Source organism: Ptychodera flava, chromosome 7 (genome assembly GCF_041260155.1).
Source record: "Ptychodera flava strain L36383 chromosome 7, AS_Pfla_20210202, whole genome shotgun sequence".
Lineage (NCBI taxonomy): Eukaryota > Metazoa > Hemichordata > Enteropneusta > Ptychoderidae > Ptychodera > Ptychodera flava.
Window position 1 is genome coordinate 3,020,652 of NC_091934.1, and position 21,482 is coordinate 3,042,133.

General features: G+C 37.2%; 1 protein-coding gene across 2 annotated transcripts; it reads left to right on the forward strand.

Annotated features, from left to right (window-relative positions):
• Positions 1 to 1,204: 1,204 nt before the first annotated feature.
• LOC139136573 (alanine--glyoxylate aminotransferase-like) lies at positions 1,205 to 20,811 on the forward strand. 2 transcript variants are annotated; one of them, XM_070704315.1, is made up of 13 exons: positions 1,281 to 1,754; positions 4,075 to 4,267; positions 4,801 to 4,865; positions 5,619 to 5,719; positions 6,151 to 6,221; positions 6,685 to 6,769; positions 7,397 to 7,492; positions 7,797 to 7,866; positions 8,171 to 8,266; positions 14,079 to 14,161; positions 15,415 to 15,460; positions 16,444 to 16,575; positions 18,840 to 20,811. In XM_070704315.1, exons 1-12 carry the CDS (start codon positions 1,491 to 1,493, stop codon positions 16,549 to 16,551), a joined length of 1,278 nt encoding a protein of 425 aa, XP_070560416.1. In that variant the 5' UTR covers positions 1,281 to 1,490; the 3' UTR covers positions 16,552 to 16,575; positions 18,840 to 20,811. The 2 variants fall into 2 exon arrangements, with proteins under 2 accessions (XP_070560414.1, XP_070560416.1); XM_070704313.1 differs by lacking the exon at positions 16,444 to 16,575 and having other exon boundaries at positions 1,205 to 1,754.
• Positions 20,812 to 21,482: the final 671 nt, after the last annotated feature.

Sequence of the window (21,482 nt, forward strand, 5' to 3'; positions counted from 1 at the left end):
TGCAAATATAAATTAGTGATATGCAAATGATTATGCAAATTAGTCGCTACGCTTTGGCGCTTTAACTGACCCTCCTCCCCTTGAGGAGGAGGAAAAAAAATCCGCGTCGCCGCACCATTTTTTAAAGAAAGGCCTGACCAGAAACATTTCTTTTTTTTTTTTGGGCCTAAGCTTAGTTTGCCACAGCCGCCGGCCACAAACCAGTAAAAAAAAGGGTGACGCGCTGTTGTTCAAGTGACGCGCGCGCTGACCAGAAACATTTTTTTTTTTTTTTTTGGCCTAAAGTCAATTTATTTTAGTGGACCGCCAAAGGCGGCCCGCCGGTAAAGAGGTTCGCTCATGGCCATGGCATAAAGTGAACATTATTGTAGGTATTATGTTTTTGAAAATGTGGTGACCCCCCTTTCCTACCAGTGAAAAAGCGATGACGCCCCTTCACGGATTCCAAAATTAGGATGCCCCCCCCGCCGGCCGTAAAAACTGAACGGTTCCTAACTTTGACAAAGTCAACAACGAGCCCACCAGCAAGTTATACCTTGCCGATACATTCGTTGTTGACTTTGTCAAAGTTAATCCGGTGATAATCTGGTGCCAGCGTCCACAGATTAGTAATTTACCGTGCTTACTTTGGCGAATTAGGCATTCAAACTCATCAGATAATAAACTAAATTACTATTCTTGCTTGCTTTGTCGAATTAGGCAATCAAACTAGTAAGATAACAGACCCAAGACAGTGACAAAACTTCGCTATTGTCAAAGGACAAACACGAAAATAGAAATCGTTACAAAACCAGTGCTAACATAAGACAAAGACACCAAAGCCGCAAAGAAAGGTTGGTGGTATAAATCTTTCCTATTGGCAATATACCGGTAGGGCCTATATCATAGTAAAACGTATTAAAATGAATTAAACCATAGGTTATAGCAAGAAGAACCGGCGAAGAACCTTGTCCTGAGACCAAGACATCCCTACCCCTACCCCTGGGGACGGACTTCTGTGCAATGCCCCATGTACAGGCTGCATTTCCCTGTATTTTCCATAAATACATGGCTGTATTTACCTGTATCTGTCTGAATTCGCAGCAAATACAGCCAAAATACACAGGGTCAATACACTCCGTATTTTAGCCTTTTCACGCAGTATATCTGAGTATAAACATTTCCCTTTGTGATCATGACCTATGCCCTCCGGAGCTATAGCTAGAATCCGGATAAGACCGGACAGGACATGGTCACATGGACTGGTGATAAACAGTATCTGAGTATAAACATTTCTCTTTGAGATCATGACCTTTGCCCTCCGGACGGCGATTTGACGTAATATTGTCGGGTCTTTATTGCCTGTGTTGTTTACCGTATCGAACATCGTGCTCTGTAGAAGAAAGTACCACTCGCGGAAATTAAGTCACTATTGTAGATTGCTTCGTCGTCAGAGAAGATTTAGGTTGCTAGTGGAAAGGTCGGGAACATTTACGTACGGTGTGCAGCTGATGGCAAACGTAGCTCTATCTCGTGTGTGTATATTCGCTACCCGTACTTCTACTAAGTCCAGCTATTGGAGAGGGCGCTCCATCCTCTGCTCGTCAGTCAAGATGGCTAGTACACGCGTATCGTCCCCTCCTGCTGAACTTCTCAAGCCGATTCATGTTCCAAAAAAGACACTAATGGGTCCTGGCCCATCTAATGCTGCACCCAGAGTGCTCGAAGCAAGCGCTTTGCCGATACTCGGACACTTACACCCAGAATTTTGCACGGTAGGCGTATTTCCTGTGTAGCTATTCAGATCTGTGCAGTGAGAGGTTAATTGGGCCATGCTCGCGTGGTTTTTACCTACGTAGAGCAGTTAGAGATCTGTTTATGACGTGATCGACAACGTGTCAGTGTGACAGACCACAGAGGTACAAGACTAGCTCCTACCTGCATGGTTTGATCAGACTTATTTTACACTTTGCATTTCCAGCAACTTGGACGGCAAACCGGATCAGGGGTTGGGGAGGGTAGGCGGTGAAGAGGTAACTTAAAGTGAGTCGCGACCCCGTTTACGTGCAACAAATAGTTGGTCATGAAATCACACTCCCTCCGGAGAGATTGTCGTCACATTCAGCCTGTCCGATGTCAAAGTTCGGTGACCTACTTTAAGTCACATTGCACCGCAGAAATTGTTTGGGTAACTTTTACTGTAAATGTTTATCGATGCGGGAATGATTAAAATCACTAAATCTGGCTTTACAAGATGTGCATATGTGTGAAAACATCCGGTACTCTGACTGCAGGACTGCAGATGGAAAAGTTTGTTTTCTAATTCTTTCGAACGGTCTTCCAAGGTTTTTTGAGGCAGCTGCAGAAAAGGTACCCCCAAATGTACAATTAATTGTATTGTTATAAATCCGATCAATGTAGATTATCCAATACACCAGCTGACGTCTTCCCCCTAACCAATGTTATGGAGGTATCGCTCACTCAGATTATGTACCCAAGACAAAACAAACCTTGTCAAATTCACAAAAGAAAGATGGTGGATTTGTTAAATGTTCAAGAAAGCTGTAACATAATATATGTGTATGGTATTTAGTATTTCATCCATTTTGACTGCTTTTTTCTCCCAGCTCATTAGAAAACATCATTTGTCAATATTCTTTCCAAGACACTGTCAATTGTGTTTAACATAATAGATTTTGGAAAGAAATGTGAAAAATATGATGGGAAATTCCCCCATGGGTTTTCCACAATGTTTGCCGTTTGATGGTTGGACAAAAAAATGGTAGAAAATTGTGCTTCAAGTGTGTCTGTTAATTCCTATACAGCAATGCTTCTTTGAGCCCCAAATGAGTTTTACATTAAAAAGATTAACACACCCCTGGATCTCCCAGCAGACATGTAGAATTTTTCATGACTATTATCCCTATTGATTTATCAATGTCATGTATTCTCTGTTTTGATATGTAAATATCAAAATCTCTAAAGGGCTGCACAGTCCTGCAGTATAGTCCAGTACATCTTAACATGTTTACTGTACCATTGTAAAACACTGATACAGGTACATGTACAGCTAGCTCTGCGTTGCAGGGCTGTATGTCACTGGCTTTTAAGGCTTCCCTGGCCATATCTATATATCCAGTAACACACAGCCCTGCCATGCAGAGCTAATGTACAGGCATTAGTCATATCTCAGTTGCTTCTCTTGCACAGTGTACTTTGCAAAGAAAACAATATCCTTTTGCAGATGTCATAAATATGGTGCTTCATCCACAATACGAGGGTCTTAGACAAGATTTGTTTCATCACAAATTTTGCCAGCTGTATCTCATTGCCAGTTTAGGATTTTGCATGAATTGCAAACAATTTGAATTTTTGCGCTTCAGTACCCATGCAGCTGAAATTGTCCAATATCAGGGGTCTAGAAGCCATGCCCAAGTGATCAGTAATTTCACAGGATCCTGTTAACAACCAAATTCATATCGTATCATTAAAATGTACAATCATTTAATTATACAAATATCAATACACTCTATTGAAGCATTTTCTTTAATTTCAAGAGATTGTATTATTTTACCAGACTGTACAGACTATCTTTTTTTCTGCCAAGGAATTACATTACCAATAAATAATTAACAGACTACAGTGAACAAAGTTGAAAGTATGCCTTCTATTCAATGGATTTACATCTGTTGAACTGTCTTCTTTAAGTTCCATGTTATTGTCACCCTGGCAGTGTAATTAAGTTGAGTGAATGTGACTTTGCAGTTTTATTGAGAACCAAACTTACATACAGTAAAAGTGGTGTTGAACCAGAGTAACCACACCATGTACGGTCATGTAGGTGGCATGTAGGTCATACTGTATTTCTGTCTTCAGGGGTCTGCAAATATTGAAGTCTTTGTTAAAATGCAACATGTATAACATGTTATGCCTCAATGGTTTTAACTTACATGACCCTATGGTGTCATTGTGACGTGTGAACTTGGCAGGAAAACACAGTGCACAAAGAAGACTATCAAAATATGTGTTCAGTTGGCCACTAATTTCCTTTGATTTATATTTTGGATTTTAATGAAACAATTTCAATATTGGTAGATTATGGATGAAAGCAAAGTTGGTATCCAGTATGCATTCCAGACTAAGAATGAACTAACCCTGGCAATCAGTGGAACAGGTCATGCCGGAATGGAAGCTTCCATTGCCAACATTGTGGAACCCGGTGAAGTCTTCCTTACAGCTGTCAAAGGAATATGGGGAGAAAGAGCAGGTGACATTGCTGATAGATATGGTAAGTTTTAACTATCTTGTACTATGTTGTAGACAGGGCTTCAACAACTGTCAGTTTTGAGACAGACTATATACCATTTTAATACTGATTGGTTTATGGTTGGTAATTGTTTAAACTAGTTGCTGTTGATAAACAGTGAAGCAAATGATTTAAGAAAAATGATGAAAGAGAATTTTAATTTTACATATGCGATATTTATTTTGTTTCTCCCAGCTCATCAGAAAAGTTTTTTCATTTGTCAATTCTATCCAAGACATTGACAATTGTGCTTGACACAATAGATTTCGGAAATAAATGTGAAAAATATGATGAGAAATTTCCGCCATGGATATTTCATAATGTTTGCCATTTGATAGTTTTGTTATGATGTTGTTTTTAAGGACAAGAAGAATGCTAGGAAATTGGTGCATCAAGTGTATCTCTTAATTCCAAAGAGCAAAGTGATTTTTTGAGCTCCAAATGTGTTTGACCATGGTGAGGTATATTCATAATTTCAAATAATTTGAAATGCTATATTTTTCTTATACCTGTAGGTGCTGTTGTGAAAACTCTCACTAAACCTCTAGGTGAAGTTTTTTCACTTGAAGAAGTTGAACAGGTAAATCTTTGAACTAACTTAAGTTATAGTGTTTGATGTGTTTTGCATTTGTTCTCTTTGTAAATTGCAATTCTGTGTTCTGATGCCAAAACCTTGGTGAAATTCTTGTCTTCAATTTCTCAATGTGGTCGGTTTATGCACATTATCCAATTTTATTGCAGACAATGTTTAATCTAGACTGCAATTCATCTGCCAGTAGTAAATTTGCACACTATGCAAAATGCATTGTGTTTGCAATGTTTATATTTTGCGTTTGCACCGGTTATACCTCGTGTTTCAATGTAGTACTTTGTGTTTGCAGTGTATGTACTTTGTGTTTGCAATGTTTATACTTTGTGTTTATAATGTTTAATATTTGTATTTCAGTGTACAAAATGAATTGTTTGAAATGTAGTATTTTGTGTTTGCAATGTATATTTGTGTAATTTGCAATGTATATATTTCACATGTGCATTGTTTGCATTGTATATACCTTTGTGTTTGCACGAGGAGGATGAAACACTCTTTTTTGCATGATCAAAAAGAAAGAAAATATTATTAAAAGTTACAGCTCTTGTCTGTAAATAAATCTTTGTAGCTTGTACCATTCTTACATGTAATTTGATTTCTCAGTAATATTCCATTGACTGTATGATGTGCAGTGTATACTCAGTCCTATGGAATACAGAACCAGCATGTCCTTTCATCAAATCAATATGTAGGGTTTCTATGATCCATCATTTTGATATTTGTATTTTGTAATCAATTTACCAGGCTTTAAAGGAGCACAAGCCAGCAGCAATGTACATGTGCCACAGTGAATCTTCATCAGGGATATTACAGCCATTAGAAGGCCTTGGTCCCCTGTGTGCTAAGTAAGTGTTGCATGTCCAGATCTATGTTTGTATTAAAGTTCTGTACCATGCATCTGTCTGACTAGCTTACTACTCCTGTTTACAGTCTTTATCATACAAGGGATTAATAGAATCTCACGCTCCCAAGGACCTGGGATCAGATTTCTCACACCAGTTTGGGATATTTTGTCCGAATGTTGTTGTTTACTGTATTTTTGAAAAATCTAAATTTGTCTTACTAAATTTTTCATTTTTGAAAAATCTAAATTTGTCTTGCTAAATTTTTCATTCAGACTTTTAAAAATGCAGTTTGCCGGAATAAAAATTTTACTGGGGGAAAGAAAATACTATATATTTTGAACAAAGTAACTTGCATAGGCATCATCTGGAGTATTCTAGATAGTTCTCACTCTGGCGAATGCATTGAAACTTTTTGAATGTTTGTTTTACAGATACAATTGTATTCTGATCGTAGATTGTGTTGCTTCTCTTGGTGCAGTGCCATTCTTTGCTGATGAACTGGGTAAGTTCGTCTAGAAACGTTTCTCAGTTACAGTATACGAGGGCATGGCATATATCCTTACTGAGCAGAGGTAGGAGACTGTAGGCAAGCAAGACTTGATTTTGTTGTGTCATTCATTACAGGATAGCTCTGATGGTTGAAAGTCTTGACTAGCCATGCAGTGGTCAGCTCTGATAACAGTCAATGTAACACCCTTGGTAGCTGTAGCAAAGGAAACACACACACATTCCCCATGAAACCATTGCTAACCACCCTGAGTGTCATTGACATAAGTCTATCAGAAGAAGGAGCATTCTATCAAGATCTTTTTCAGAATCTGTACATAGTGGTTGAATGTATCTCCTGAAAGTTTCATGTTTACATCAGAATAGAGTGACTTTCTCGGTAATTTCAACATTGTACTTCTCATGGTTTATATAACATTCAACTCATAGTGTACATCTTTTGCTGTCTCTATCGCCAGATCTTGATGTGGTCTACAGTGGATCTCAAAAATGTTTGAGTGCACCACCTGGTTCAGCACCGATAACATTCGGACCAAGAGCTAGGTCAGTTCAAAAACATTTAATGTCGTATCTATCAGACCAAAGGATAAAGTCAAAAGAGTTTTCCGGTCACCATTTTATACAAGCTGCCTCAGCATTGTTTCCCTGTCTTTAATGATATTGACAATGTTGAAAGTGTTTATGAATCACAAATGAGCATTCCAAACATTTTCACATTTTTTGATTTCATTATAATGCAATATGAATAAATATAAATAAAAAAAATAAAGCCTGTATCTCAAATGATAAAAAACTGGCAAGGAAAATGCCAAAAATAGATAAAAACGAAAACAGGAGTTTGTGTCTTTCAGAATACATTGCTGCATGCTGTGAGTTATGACAAGTTTGAAATTAGCATAATACGGTACAACTGTACCGACAGTCTTATACTCTTCTATATCATATTCTATATCATATACAGTATATCTATATCTATATCGTATTGATACTCTGTTTTCAGTGTTGCCATGGGGATGAAATTGAGAAGCACTACAAATTTTCCTCTGTTTCACTGATGATACTAGTGATTCAGGATTATGGTAAATTTTCATGACAAACATGAACAGACTACTTTGAAAGCTAAAAACAATGTACATGTATTGTAACTTTCTTAATGGTTTCTTTTCATAGAGCCAAAATGGCAAACAGGAAGACGAGAGTATCATCTTTCTACTTTGATATGGAATGGCTGGGAAATTACTGGGGATGTGATGAAGGTCCTAGAAAGTAAGTGAATGTGTAGTGTTGTATTGGTAGCAACATGTTTATGTGAAATTCACCCAAATTTACAATGGTGAACATTTTTATCCGTGTATGATATGGTTATTATGTGTGGAAGATCAATCAGAGATTTAGACTGTGTGATGTTTGGTGACAGAAGTTACCTTGCAGTGCACCATGTGAAATGCAGTGGGGGATAATCTTTGAAAACCTAGGTCCAACAAATTCTCTAGGGCTTTGGTTCAGAACTTAAGTAATGAAAATGAAATGTATGTAGTCATTTACTGATTAAAGACTGTCATTACTGTAGGTATCACCACACAGCACCAATTAACAGTATCTATGCATTGAGAGAAGCACTGGCCATCTTGGCAGAACAGGTATGTAGCAATTAATACAAACATCAATTATCACATTATTATCAATACTAAGGTGTTTTGCTGTCTCTGTAAGTACAGACTAGAAAGTTTTTTATAAACTTGGCTACTTCTGAATCAATCAGAGGAGGAGTAGTAGAAAGGAAGATTAGGAAAAGAAATGTATAGACATATAGATATGATAAATAAAGTTTTTTGAAAAGTACATGTGTGTGTACATACATGTATATATGAGTAAAAAGCAAGCATGCAACAGAAGAGAAATGTCCAGCACATCACTTTGCTAATGTCAACATATTTGCTGTAGGGTTTGGAATCATTCTGGAAGAGACATCAAGAGTGTGCTGAATTACTTTGGAAGGGTATTGAAGACATGGGATTACAGATGTTAGTAAAGAATAAGGTAAGCAGGAAATGCTGTAGTGATTAAAAACAACTATACATTAATTTAAAAAGATACGAAATGCCAACATTTTCAGTCTTCTGTGTTTTTTCCAGTCTCTAATGATGAAAACCAAGTAGACTCAAAAGAATTGCTAGCATTGGGACCTGGATTTCTAATGGTTTTATCCTTGACAGGGTTCATCCATCTCTAGGGATTTGTGTGTTATAACACAGGGGCTCACAAATGGCTATATAAGTCAATATTACAGCGTTTTTCTTTCTTTTTCAATGTTACAAATAAACTAGCTGAGCCTGAAGAGCACAACACTTGTGTAGCTGTCTTTTGTGTAGCTTGTATTGGCATGTATAGTGCGCCTCAATAGGGAGTGTGATCATATGTAAATGCGACCTTTAGTTCCGTGACCTCTAGCCATTCCTACTTCCTGTCCTCGCTATGCTTACCATAGTGCGCCCTCAATAGGGAGTGTGATCATATGTAAATGCGACCTTTAGTTCCGTGACCTCTAGCCATTCCTACTTCCTGTCCTCGCTATGCTTACTGTACTAATTTCCCAAGGGGAGCAGCTCTTCGCCAAGCCAAGACCATCAGCGCCGCTAAGTACCTGGTTACTTAAAATGCATCATAAATATTCATATATTTATGTGGGCGAGTCTGCATTAATGAGCGTCAAAAAGCACCAGGGCTACCGGCGACCTCAAGCATGGAGCAACATGTTTGTTACGGCTCTGGCGACTGTTGTTCTTGGCAAAAACGCAGAGCAAAGAAAGTCCGGTAAAGTATTCAGTGCGTTGTACGCGCGATCGAGCAAACATCGTAGAAGCCGTCGACGGCTCACGGGAAAATGGTCGAAAATACGTGTTCTTCTTATCTTCAAGAAAGTTAGCAGGCGTACAGAATGAGTCTCAGCATGGAGGTAGCAGAGACATGGTGTCAGATAGTCAATAATAAAGATGATACAAGTTTATTTATTCAAAGTAGTTCATTATTTTGCAAGCTAAATCTACGATACTGGTTGGTCTCGTAGCAAACTGCCAACGAAGCCTATGCGTTGGCTCGCAGCGGGACTGTGGCAATGACCTCAATGACCCGAGCGCGTTCGATACACGCCACAAGTGCCGCTGCGATATCACAGCTACATGAAAAGGGGATTGCCTGGTCAGATCTCCACCCAACAATACCAGCACCGACCCATTTGTGAACGCAACACTACATTGTAACCACTCTATGTATAAAACCATAAAAGTTACAAGTACTTTTATTTCGTATGCAGCTTAATCTGAACAACATATCAGGGCTCAAAGTTGCGACCATTTTAGTCGCTGCGACCAAATTTGACAAAGTTGCGCCAAAAAAATGTAGGTTACTCGCATTTTGCGACTAATTCTACGCAAGGAATAATTCCCACCGTATTTCACAGAGTTTGCAAGGGTCGTGACCCTGAAATCAGACGTGCCAAAAAGATTTTAATAAACATTTGACGTCGCCCAGCCACACAGAGGCGAGCGCGTCTCTACCGCTACTTTGTTTTGATATGAGAGGTTACATGTTGCCAAACAGCTGTCAAGACATGCGATGAATTTAATCACAAATTAAATCACGACCCAATCAATATCAGTATCATGTCAATGCTGTCATAATCAATTTTATTGAACCAATAACCATCACAGGAATTAGCAGTAACTAACGAAATAAATCACAAGCAAAAACTTTCCCCCACGTGCACACTACCTATATTTCAGTCCAAGATGTCGGGCTCACTAGATCGTTATTTTGGAAAGCAAGGGAAACTCAAGGTCGATCATGTTGAAACTGGGTCAGCCAGTAAAGGAGACGCAACAACAACAAAAACGAAATCCCCAGCAGAACACTAGGGATATTGATAGCACCAGCGATCATACTGTTCACGGACAGTGTACCAGGTCAATCATTTGATGACGATGATGTTCCGTCTGTGACGTGTACACATGACAAATGGATCCGCAGCACAGCAAGAAACCGAGTCGGAAAGTCGATAGCAGCCACAAAATACAGGAAAAACATGCCAAACAAAAGTATGGGATGAAAAAGTTAAAAAATCCCTTGCAAAATACGTGACAAGTCGAGAATTTTGAGATTGGTTTCGGCACGACAAAAAAACGGACTTGAAATACTGTTACTGTTACCAAATTGTATGTATAAACGCAGATTTAGAAAAAAGTACTACGAGATGAATAATGAATGGCAACTGTTCACCTTTATTTGATAAGTACCACATTGTTTGAACGGTTTCAAAAATGCTCCTAGTTTTTTTGGGTTTGCTCCTAAAATTTTGGACTTAGGAGCAAATTGCTCCTAGCTGAAAATATTAACTTTGAGCCCTGCATATATATGCATTATTGGATAAGAGGTTTAATGGGTCACTGTATGTGGAAGGACTGTAACTGGGTAAACCGTTCAGTTAATAATGTACCATGGAGGTAGTAGCGGACTACCTCCATGCATATACTATGCATGCATACACAACGGGCAACACGACTCAATCAAATCCCGTGCACTTTTCCTAGTGTTTGACTGTTGCTGCTGTTTTAAGCAGAGTTTGAGAAGTACCGTAAAAACCCGATCAATTCGACCAGAAAAAAATAATTACGATTTCAAAATCGTCGATTTATTAGGAAATTAAAACTGCCGAAATAATTTAGTGGTCGAATTATTGGAACGACAAGGATGAAATTTACGCGAGACATGTTTGCCATGTTGAGACTGCTTCAAAGCATGGACTGTGAAATTTTGTGAGGTCGACAAATTAGATAACAAAAAAACCTCAAACGCACCTGGGTGTCACATCAAAATCAAAGTGGCCGCGATTACACACGGAGCGATCTGTGACACTGCCACCGGCCGCTCGACGGACGACGCGTAAGTTGACATCGTAGGCCTAACTCCCTGACAGGCAGATGAGATAGTCTAATGGCGTTTGATGTTATATTCGATATCAGACTCAAAACAAAACGTGAACAATGCTGATAATATATTGCATATTTCGTATCGAAAACCGGTAAAGTTCGTAACTGGTGACATGTCGCGGCCTGGAGAAAGTTCATCACCATCGATCGAATGTCCGTGACGCTTTTTCTGCAAATAGACATATTGACATAAGACATATTGCACAGGGAACTTCGCGATATGGCAATTATATGAATTTTACCGTGAAGAAAATATGTGAATTTAAACTGGCCGTACAACCAACAGTAAACATGGCGGAGCAATGATACCGACTTCAGAGACTTCGATTTTATTTTCATTGCGATCGCTGGTGTGAGAGCGAGTCGTCCGGTCGAATTTTTTCCCACTGGCTATTCGGCTTTGAATTTTCAATTGCCCTCATGTGCTAAAAACAAGACGGGCGTTCTCTGTGAATCAATAAGTCTTTTGAATATGAAAAAATCAGACATCTGAACCTCAACTCGCAGCTTGAAAGTTGTTCTCCGAATCGGGACAGGGACATCGGTGAGGCCGGATTTCACGTAATAGCTATGGAAACCGACGGCTCGTTCGGTGTAAGAAAGCATGCGATGTACGTCTACGTTATTTTTACTGGTTTTGAGAACTTCTAAAATAACTTGTAATCTGTATATCTTCGCACATCGAACCGATATTGTATACCTATCACAAGTGTAGGCATATAGCTTCGAAATTTTATGGAGAGACACCATGACTGAGACCGACAGTAGCGGCACAACAAACTATTCCCATTATGCGTCCGTGTTTAATACAGACATCTCTGTAGGTGATTCTGGTTTCTCAATCGAAATGAATCAAAAGTCCGACATTGACAACATTGACATAAAATATGTCCGAAAACTTTTGTTTTATTCAACCAACTGATTCATCTCCTTTGATATCCCCTAAGTTACATGTAAACAGTCCGGAAGACTGACATCGATGTCTCCCGGCCCCCATGCATACAGTATGGCCGTACGAGTTCAAATATTTCAGTGTTATACATTTTCTTGTCCTTCTCTTTCTTTTTGAGCCAGTGTCATTATTGTGAACACGGCTAATAAATAAATAATATTTCTTCACCGTTTTGCAAAATATCTCGTCAACCGGGCGCATGGGCAACGTCTTCGCACGTTAGTCAAAACTAATGACACTGTAGGTCAGAATATAACATCGGTCAAAGTCAGATTGAATAAGGAAGACGAAAATGCTTTCATCGATTGACAAAAATGAGAAGGAACGAGTCAGTAAATATCAATCCATAAAGGGGAGATCGAGACTGCCATCCCCCATGATTAATCAACTGAGAACAAATATATATTTCGATCGACAGACTTACACAACCAGAGACAGCATTTTATTCAGCTTTAAAATAAGTCACCGCCTTTCCTATAATAACACCCCGTTTGCGTTTCGATCTACTCTGCTCTGTCCCCAATCGGTATGGTGTTAGGTGATAACGCAATCTCGACTGGCTTTTTAACCTCCCAGCAATAAAATGGGAACAAAATAGGCATACAAACTTTAATACCTGTTGCTGTACCACTGAGGTGATCTGCCGGCTGTGTCGCGTACGGGCCATGTGCAATACATCGTGTTTGTAAATATGTTAATTTCCTGTTTATTTCTTGCATAAGGCACGCCCCACCACTCTTGAACGAGCCGTCACTCACCAGATTACGTCCTCATTATAAAGTATAATCAAGTTTCCTGCACAGGTACTTCACGGCGCACATGGGTCGCTTCGGACATGGTGCTGACAGCGTCCAATTTTCTTCACATTCTACATTCACGAAGGTTCATTTTTAGACTTTAATGACATTGTCAGATCCTTGTGCCAAAACAATGGCCGTGTCCGTCAAAAAAAATTACCAAGATTTCATGTTTTCGGAGATTCACCATAACAATCATACTGCGGATATGGCCGGATCTGCCTCCCTTGGGAAATTAGTACAGTAAACACAGCGACGTCAGTAAACACAGCGACGTCTGTACGCATGGCCGGCCATATGGAGAGGGAAGTAGGCATGGCTAGAGGTCACGGAACCAAAGGTCGCATTTACATATGATCACACTCCCTATTGAGGGCGCACTATACATGCCAATACAAGCTACACAAAAGACAGCTACACAAGTGTTGTGCTCTTCAGGCTCAGCTAGTTTATTTGTAACATTGAAAAAGAAAGAAAACCGCTGTAATATTGACTTATATAGCCACTTGTGAGCCCCTGTGGTTATAATAAAGAGTTATATTTGGATATTTGTGATTCTGTTAGTGAAAATTCATGGAACTGTTAATTAAGGAGTACAGATACATGTAAGCTGTTGCTTGCTACATTTGTATTGATGGAGCAGCATGGCAGCTTAGAAATGAAGATAACTTCAGCGTGATTTAAGAATTCAACTGCTTGCAAAGTTATCAAAACGATTGAATACCTTGTAAATCTAAATGATATAACTTTGCATAATTATATAAGAGTGCAAATGTGAAACATTACCAGCATTTGTGAGTTGTTTAATTATTCAGTTTGGCTTTAAAGCTGAATTTGAAATGTTTACACTTATCATATAGCCAACATTGTGAATGAATCTCAATTTATTATAATAGCTGATTTGTACAGCAAGTTGATTTATGATTTGCTTCTCTTTCAAATATATTCAGACTGGTACGCCTTATTCTATTGTACATACAGTTGTAGTACTGAAACAAGATACAGTAATATAATGTTCTTCACAAATACTGGAATTTGTGCAGCAGAGTGTTGTCCAGGACGCGTAGCATCAAGAATAATGTGATGAAAGGATTTACTTGTATTTGTTTGTGTTTTAGGATTTGAGATTACCCACTGTCAACACAGTGTGTGTACCTGAAGGTGTTGACTGGAAAGCTGTCACTGTCTATATCATGAAGAAGTAAGTTTCTCTATTGTACAGGTACTTCTGTCATCCATATTCCACATGTACATTATTGCACATGGTCGCAATCTTCAGCTTCAACTATATGATCATAGATACTAGTGATTTGTCTGTGTCTGTATTGCTAGGTATCATCACTTCATGTCCACTGTATCAGGCCTTCTATCTTGTCTATTCTTGTCAATTTCTGTTGCCTTTCAGTATATGAGAAAATGTAGTTTGAGGTGATTTCTCATCTTCATTGACATTTCAGTGGTGTTATTATAAAGCTTCTTGAATATTGAAGGTTTACAGTCAAATAGATTGATAATAGAGATAACTAGAGTATGATATGCAGAGATCCTGTCAATGGAGATAGTAATCAAAATTTAATAAGTATGATTTAATCCATAAAAACAGGAGTTGCTGGAAAGCTCATGTGAATCAGTCAATTCATTTTCATTAGAGACAAAGCTACCCACATATCTCATTACATAAGGCCATCTTATTGTCCAATGAAAAGGCCCTGGAATCCTGTATTAAACTTCAATGATTGCTGTCACAGCTTTCACTAGCCATGCAGTAGTGCAACAGAATTACTCTTCATTGCTCACAGAAAAGCTCATTCACCACATGTATCTCATCACAGTTGATTTTAGTGCTTGGGTCTGTGTCGTTTTCATTGTATGTTTTACACAGACTGTCATGTCAGTAGTTTGGAGTAATACCATGTTTTCTATCAAAGTGTCGTGAATGAAAATTAATGATTTTTTAAAAATTCTCAAATCTTTGCTGGTATCAGCAACATCATCCCAAATACCATAGCCATCTTTTCAGTGCAAGGTCAAGTACTACCGGTAATAATACTGGGTAAAAAATTTGCTTTCATCAGTAGATTATCATGTATACAATAATATCATGAAAACTTTATATGTAATGTATGTGTAAAAGATCTATAAACAATCTTTACTGCAATACATTATTTTGTTCACAAAGTTGAGAACCTGTATTCATCTTGAACGATTTCATCTGTAAAGCATCACACATTTGATAAATGGGCCAAAGATTACATTTTCAGTACAAGTAGCATCACTAGGCCAGAAATACCATTTGTACATGGGTATCCATGTTTGTGTGTACCTTGCTCTGAAAAAGTAAACATTTATAAATAACTTCAGACTTAATGGTATTTTGGGGGGAAATATTGTGAAACTTGAATTTGTTGAACACTTTTTCCATGTAATTTTAATTTATCTCAAAACATTTGTCAGGTATGCCTTGGAGATATCTGGTGGCTTAGGACCATCTGCTGGAAAGGTGAGATTCATGTACAATCATGGAATAATGTATGTATTTATGTATGTATGTACATGTATGTACGTATGTATATATATATGTACAACACAAATACATGGACAGCTATTGAATTGGTTAATACAACATTTGTAAATGCTAAAGCCTGCCTCTTTCAATGTCAGTGTCAGTTGTATACATGTACCCAGACCTAGTGATCAGCTAATGACTCCTTTCATCATCCACACTACAATGTCTGATCAGGTACATGTATCTCCAGCAAACAAAAAGTCTTGCAAGTCTGCATACTTACTATCGTTTTCATTCTTCAAATTTTGTCATTTTCATTATCATCCTTAGATTCTATTTCTGTCAATGTTGTCTTGCACATTCTTTTCATTGTGATTCAGTTTTGGCTCTATCCTATAATTAAAGGTCAATAGCTTTTTCCATAGAGTGCAAATATACTTCACAATAAATCACTCAACAGTTTATCTTAATGTTTATATCATTCAATGTGCAGTCACTGATTTATTGTCACATTTTTTCAGGTAATTGCATGTACATGTATTTGCACACGCATTGATGTAATTGTGGTAATGGTGATCTGATCTCTATGTCTTTGATATTCTACTCTCTGATAATATCATAGACTTTCCACCTTTTCTGTAAACACAACAAAGTTGGCACCAATTTGTACACCACTTCAGCATATATACACAGATACACTAACTCTATGCACATTCTACTGTGTATGGACATTTAAAGTTCAGCAGAGCACATGTAGATTGCAAAAGTTGGCAAAAAGCTGTTTTAAAAATGTATATGTATATCCATATTATATGTATGTCAGAATCAGCAAGATTGAAATTCAAATTTTCACACAATATTCCTGAGCAGCATATGTTTACCTCATCTCCAACTTTTCAGTAGTATTGCTGGCTGTTGAACTTATGTAGAATGCGAAATGTATTTGACATTAATTTTCTGTTATTATTTTTCACTAGGTATGGCGTATAGGGTTAATGGGTGAAAACTGCACACAGTATAATGTAGAACTTGTACTGAAAGCATTGAAAGACGCCATAGAGAACTGTAAACAGTCCAAGTTGTAGCTGAGGCAGCAAGGAATGTCATTGGTAGGAAATAAACTTTGGTATTTATCTTAGATGTGACTAGATGCTCCAAATTTTCATAATCCTGACCTGAAGATCATTGATCATTGTCAAAGTATCTTTTCATAGCATGCGACAGAAAATTGTCTTTTTCACAAGATTAGCATCTACATGAACTGCAGCTTCACTGAAGTTTACATCTGCTTTACAAGTTCTTACATTTTGTTTAGATATACAACCAGATTTTCTGCTAACACTAACAGTCACTTTTTGTCTTTGCCAGCACTTCAGTCTTGCATTAGGTATTTATCATCAGGGTGTACTATTTTTATGTTTCTTTAGGTGTAAAGGTTTCTACGTGATGTACATAAAATACCATCAGATAGACTATGTGTACCCTTAGTGAGTGGTAGGGAAGCATTGACAAACAGGTTAGAAAAGATTTAGGCGAATGGAAGATAGTAAGTCTAGGCAGATACAGAAACTACAGCTATGCCATAGGTATATCAGGGTAAAGCATACAAAAAACATAATGTGATGTTCTGTTTTGAACTTTGAAGAAAGTGTAGTCAATAGCATTATTCTTTGCCATTGACCTTTACATTTCACTACACTGTAAATTACTTTGGCTAGAGTAAGCCTGTATAGAGAAGAGCAAAATAATGTCAAATCAGTTGATATTTGAAAAATGAAATTATGCCAAGATCAGTGTTATGACCGAACTCAAATGGTGAGACAGTGCAAACAGGACATACTATAGTTAATTGTTAGAGGGCTTGTGGTGTATTCTGCAGTGGTACCTGTATGAGTGTCTAGCAGGAGACAGCATAGTACACTGCAAGCCTGAGTGCAAATACTCTAATGTGAAGTACTTGCACTCTCACCATTGGGTTCTGTTGTCATTACATGTCAGTATGTTAAAACCAAATGATACCAGTACAATGCGTTTTGACGTCTGAAGTTTGATAGAATGATATGTATCAAGTACTTTTGTAATCAGGTTTGATGTACACTGATGTCATTGACTTCTTATTAGCTACTTATGCCACACACCCAGTTCTGATAGGGTAAAATTGTTTACATGTTTACAGGTCAAAGGTTTGTGTATGTGCAGAACAGGTCTTGCTCAAGCCTTTTGCTGAAATTACTGCAGGAAATAGCAGCACCAATAGCTACATATGGTCTATGCTAAATTTTTCACAGACATGGCAGAAATATAAGCATCAAAGAAATAAAGTTGAACAAGTATTATTTTGCAAAATAGCTGGAGCCTTTTAGAGCTGATGTGATCGCCAGGAAAGAAGTACAGGAAAAACCTGCAGTCTATTATTTCAGAACTTTCAGAAATTTTATATCCTCTCTTTGATAAAAATATACAGGAATTAGCTTTGCCATAGTTATTGTCTTTCAAATCTTCCATGTCAATCAATATTTCCCATGTGAAGAAGTACAGCTTGCAGGTGACCTTTTTCAGTTTGCTTATGAGATACTAGTTGTTTACAAAAAAGTCATCTGTGTTATCAGTGCTCACGACATGGCATGATGTTTTTGTTATTGCACGGCAGTGCCAATGTTGACAGTACTCACCCACTCTAATGCAAGTAAACTGTTGTACATGTGCAGTGTTGCAGCCAGGACGCACCCTTGCGACAATGTCCCCAAACGGAACCCATTGTGCCACATTCTCGTATACTGCAGGTCACCTCTGGTGCACTCATGAGTTGACTGTGTTGCATGTAGTCAGCAAGTGATATCTGAAACCGACGGAGGCCTTTGTTTTGCATGGTTGTTCTGAGGTCTATACAGTATCTATGAACTTTTGGAACTGTGATTGGTCTTGTCTGACTGAACTCTGATCAGCGGTAAACACTGCTACGATTGCCTGAAATTCAAGCATCATGATGCGGTCCTGGTAGCTTGAATTTTGTTTTGTGAAACTAATTTGTTACAAAAAAAATACAAAATTTGATTGAAAACTGATGCATATAGTCCCCAAACTATGCAAAATGTCCCCCAAAATAAACAGTAGTGGAACACAGTGTTCTCTGGTTTAGAAGTCTAGGCTGCAACACTGTAAGTGTAATAATTTCTTTAATATCAGTATTTTTGTATGAAATTTAGAACCTAGATTTGGTTACAGAATTGTTTTTCATTGAATTACATGAACAAATTTCTTGATTTCTTGAGTGGATACCATTCAGCTTCAATCATTTTTAACAAGTGAACATTCATTTCTTTGATTTGGTATGATCTAATTTATTTCTAATGTGGACTTTCTTCCTATTTAGGTTTGGCGTATTGGATTAATGGGTGAGAATGCCAGCAAGGATAAAGTAGAGTTGGTTTTGAAAGCTCTGAATGATGCAATTGAATGGGCAAAGAAAGGTTGCCCAAATGAATAGAAGATCAAGCTGGAAGACAAAGAATTGTCTGATATTGATTGCAATTCTGTCATTATATGTAGTCTAGGGTTACTGGAGTGGTATTTTCAAAAAGATAAAATATAATTGAATTATCACATGAATATTTTACATGAACAAGATTTCCCTCTGTGAGTTTTCATTTTCCCATGGATTGATTTATCTCACAAAGGCTGTTTCTCGGTTTGAAATTGATGGAAGAGTTTGTTTGCCCCATAGAAGGTTGTGGTGTGCTAACATCTGTCCCTCACAATGTGAGTGCAATGAAGTCATTTGGCTCTGTCATATTATATGACTCTGATCATATCATGGAATTATTTTAGTTTTCAGAAACGACAAATTGTTTCACTGTTGTAGCTGTGTTCACCAATGTGCATTATCACTATCAGTATTACCGTATTCTTCACATGTAAGACTATTCCTGTATGGGGTGTTATTTGGAAGTTGTATCTTTTCTTACATGATTAGTAAATTGCACGATTTATTCTCAAAAAGCCTGACATTCAAATATTGCCTCATAATGTTTTCTTTGTGCATTTTATTGTGAATATGGAAAAACATGACAGAGATTTTTTTAATGTTTAACATACTTTAAGCTCTCTTACTTAAGAACTCAAATAAATGACACCATCATCAGAAGTGAAAATCCCTCATTATCATACAGCAGGGTCATTATGCATGTATCGGGAAAAATCCTGGAATAAGTGAAGTGAAACCAGCCCAATAAGTGTGTCATTTCAATACAAGGTGACCTCAATAGATAAATGTCCTCAAAAGGCATGTAAAACTATCAATTGTTTAACTTTTCTTGAAAAATCTGTTCTTCATAGAGAGTTTCCCTGACCAGAAATCTACTCCCAAAGACAGGTTTCATTGTAAATGCTCTGATGCTTTAAGCAGTACAATCAGTAATCATCAACAGATACAATATGACAACATTTGACATATCATTCTACTCTAGGGTAACTACAGCAGTAACTACCAACTACTAAATATCCTGAATTTAGAGTAATTAAAAATTCATTTTCTCAAATAGGGAAAATGTAAAAATAAACATAGGGGCTGATTGTTTGATATCCTCAGGGAGGACTTGCTCAACAGGCATACCGGTAAAAATGTCTAGCTCAACGTGGCAAGTGACACTAAAATGTTAACTTAGAACAGAAAATAAGAGTTGCAATGAAGATAATTCACTTTAAGGTCAACCTTTCAAGCCTGAGCCCATAATGTCAAATGCTTCAACTTTGTTGGCAGTGAAATGAATATGAAACATTATCTGCTGATGTGAATCCAATTTTTCTGTCTGATAGTCACTTGACCTTCCAAACTAATACTTTTTTTATAGATAAGAATGTTGGTTACAATATCATGAATAGAAGAAAAATATTCAAACATTTTTAGCATCTTCTGTGGTGTGTTATCTATTTGCCCTGTTTGTGTTTTTGCTGTACATTTCACATACTACCGCTATTAAACTTTGATGGGAAACTTCACGCACAGAGACATGTTACTTTAAGTGAAAACATGTATAACCAAAAACATATCATTTGTTTCTCTAAAACATCCATCCAAAGCTGAACTAGAACTGTTTCAACAAGAAAGAAATACTGCAACAGGTTACCATGGCATTGCTCAAAGACAAAGCCATACTGGCCACTGATCCAAAACTAAAAGCGCTATGAAACACACTGCAGGGTACTGCTCTTTAGAGCTGTTTGAACACACATAACGGAAGATGCTGATTTTCTTCACAAACATAACTGTCACATGGCGTCAGTAACACAGCATTGTATAATTTTCTAACTTAAGAAAATAAAGATAATTATCTTAACCAGGATAAGTTGTTGATTGATTCATTCAACAGTTTATGAAATTGTTCATAGAAATAATCAAGATCTTCATATCCATTTGAAAACTGTCATGTTTTTCAAAAAAAAAATCATGTCATTCCAATAGATTCTTGATTGCAATCAAAGTGGAAAATCTGCAAATTACGTTATTGACCATTTTGCTTGCAAATCCTGTTTAATTAAGGTGACTGAATAAAGAATTACAATGACTTAGATTTCAGTCTTTTAAGATAGTATGACCTTGAAAGTGAAAGACCTATTAAGGAAAGAAAGAAATTCACTCAGGTTTTCAGTTCCTCGCATTTGAAAAAAAAAATATTCCAACAAAATGGCATATATAAGGAATCTTCATAACTGTGAATGTGTTGAGCGAACGAACAAAATTACAAAGCAACAATGTTTTCCTTGTCCAATAGAGTCTCTGCTTGGAGCGCCCTCTAGAGTTCATATCTAGTTCATATATATGTATGTATGTATATATATATATATATATATATATATATATATATATATGTTCATATCTAGTTCATATATATATGTGTGTATATATAATGTATGTATATATATATATATATATATATATATATATATATATATATATATATATATATATATATATATATATATATATATATATATATATATATATTATATATATATA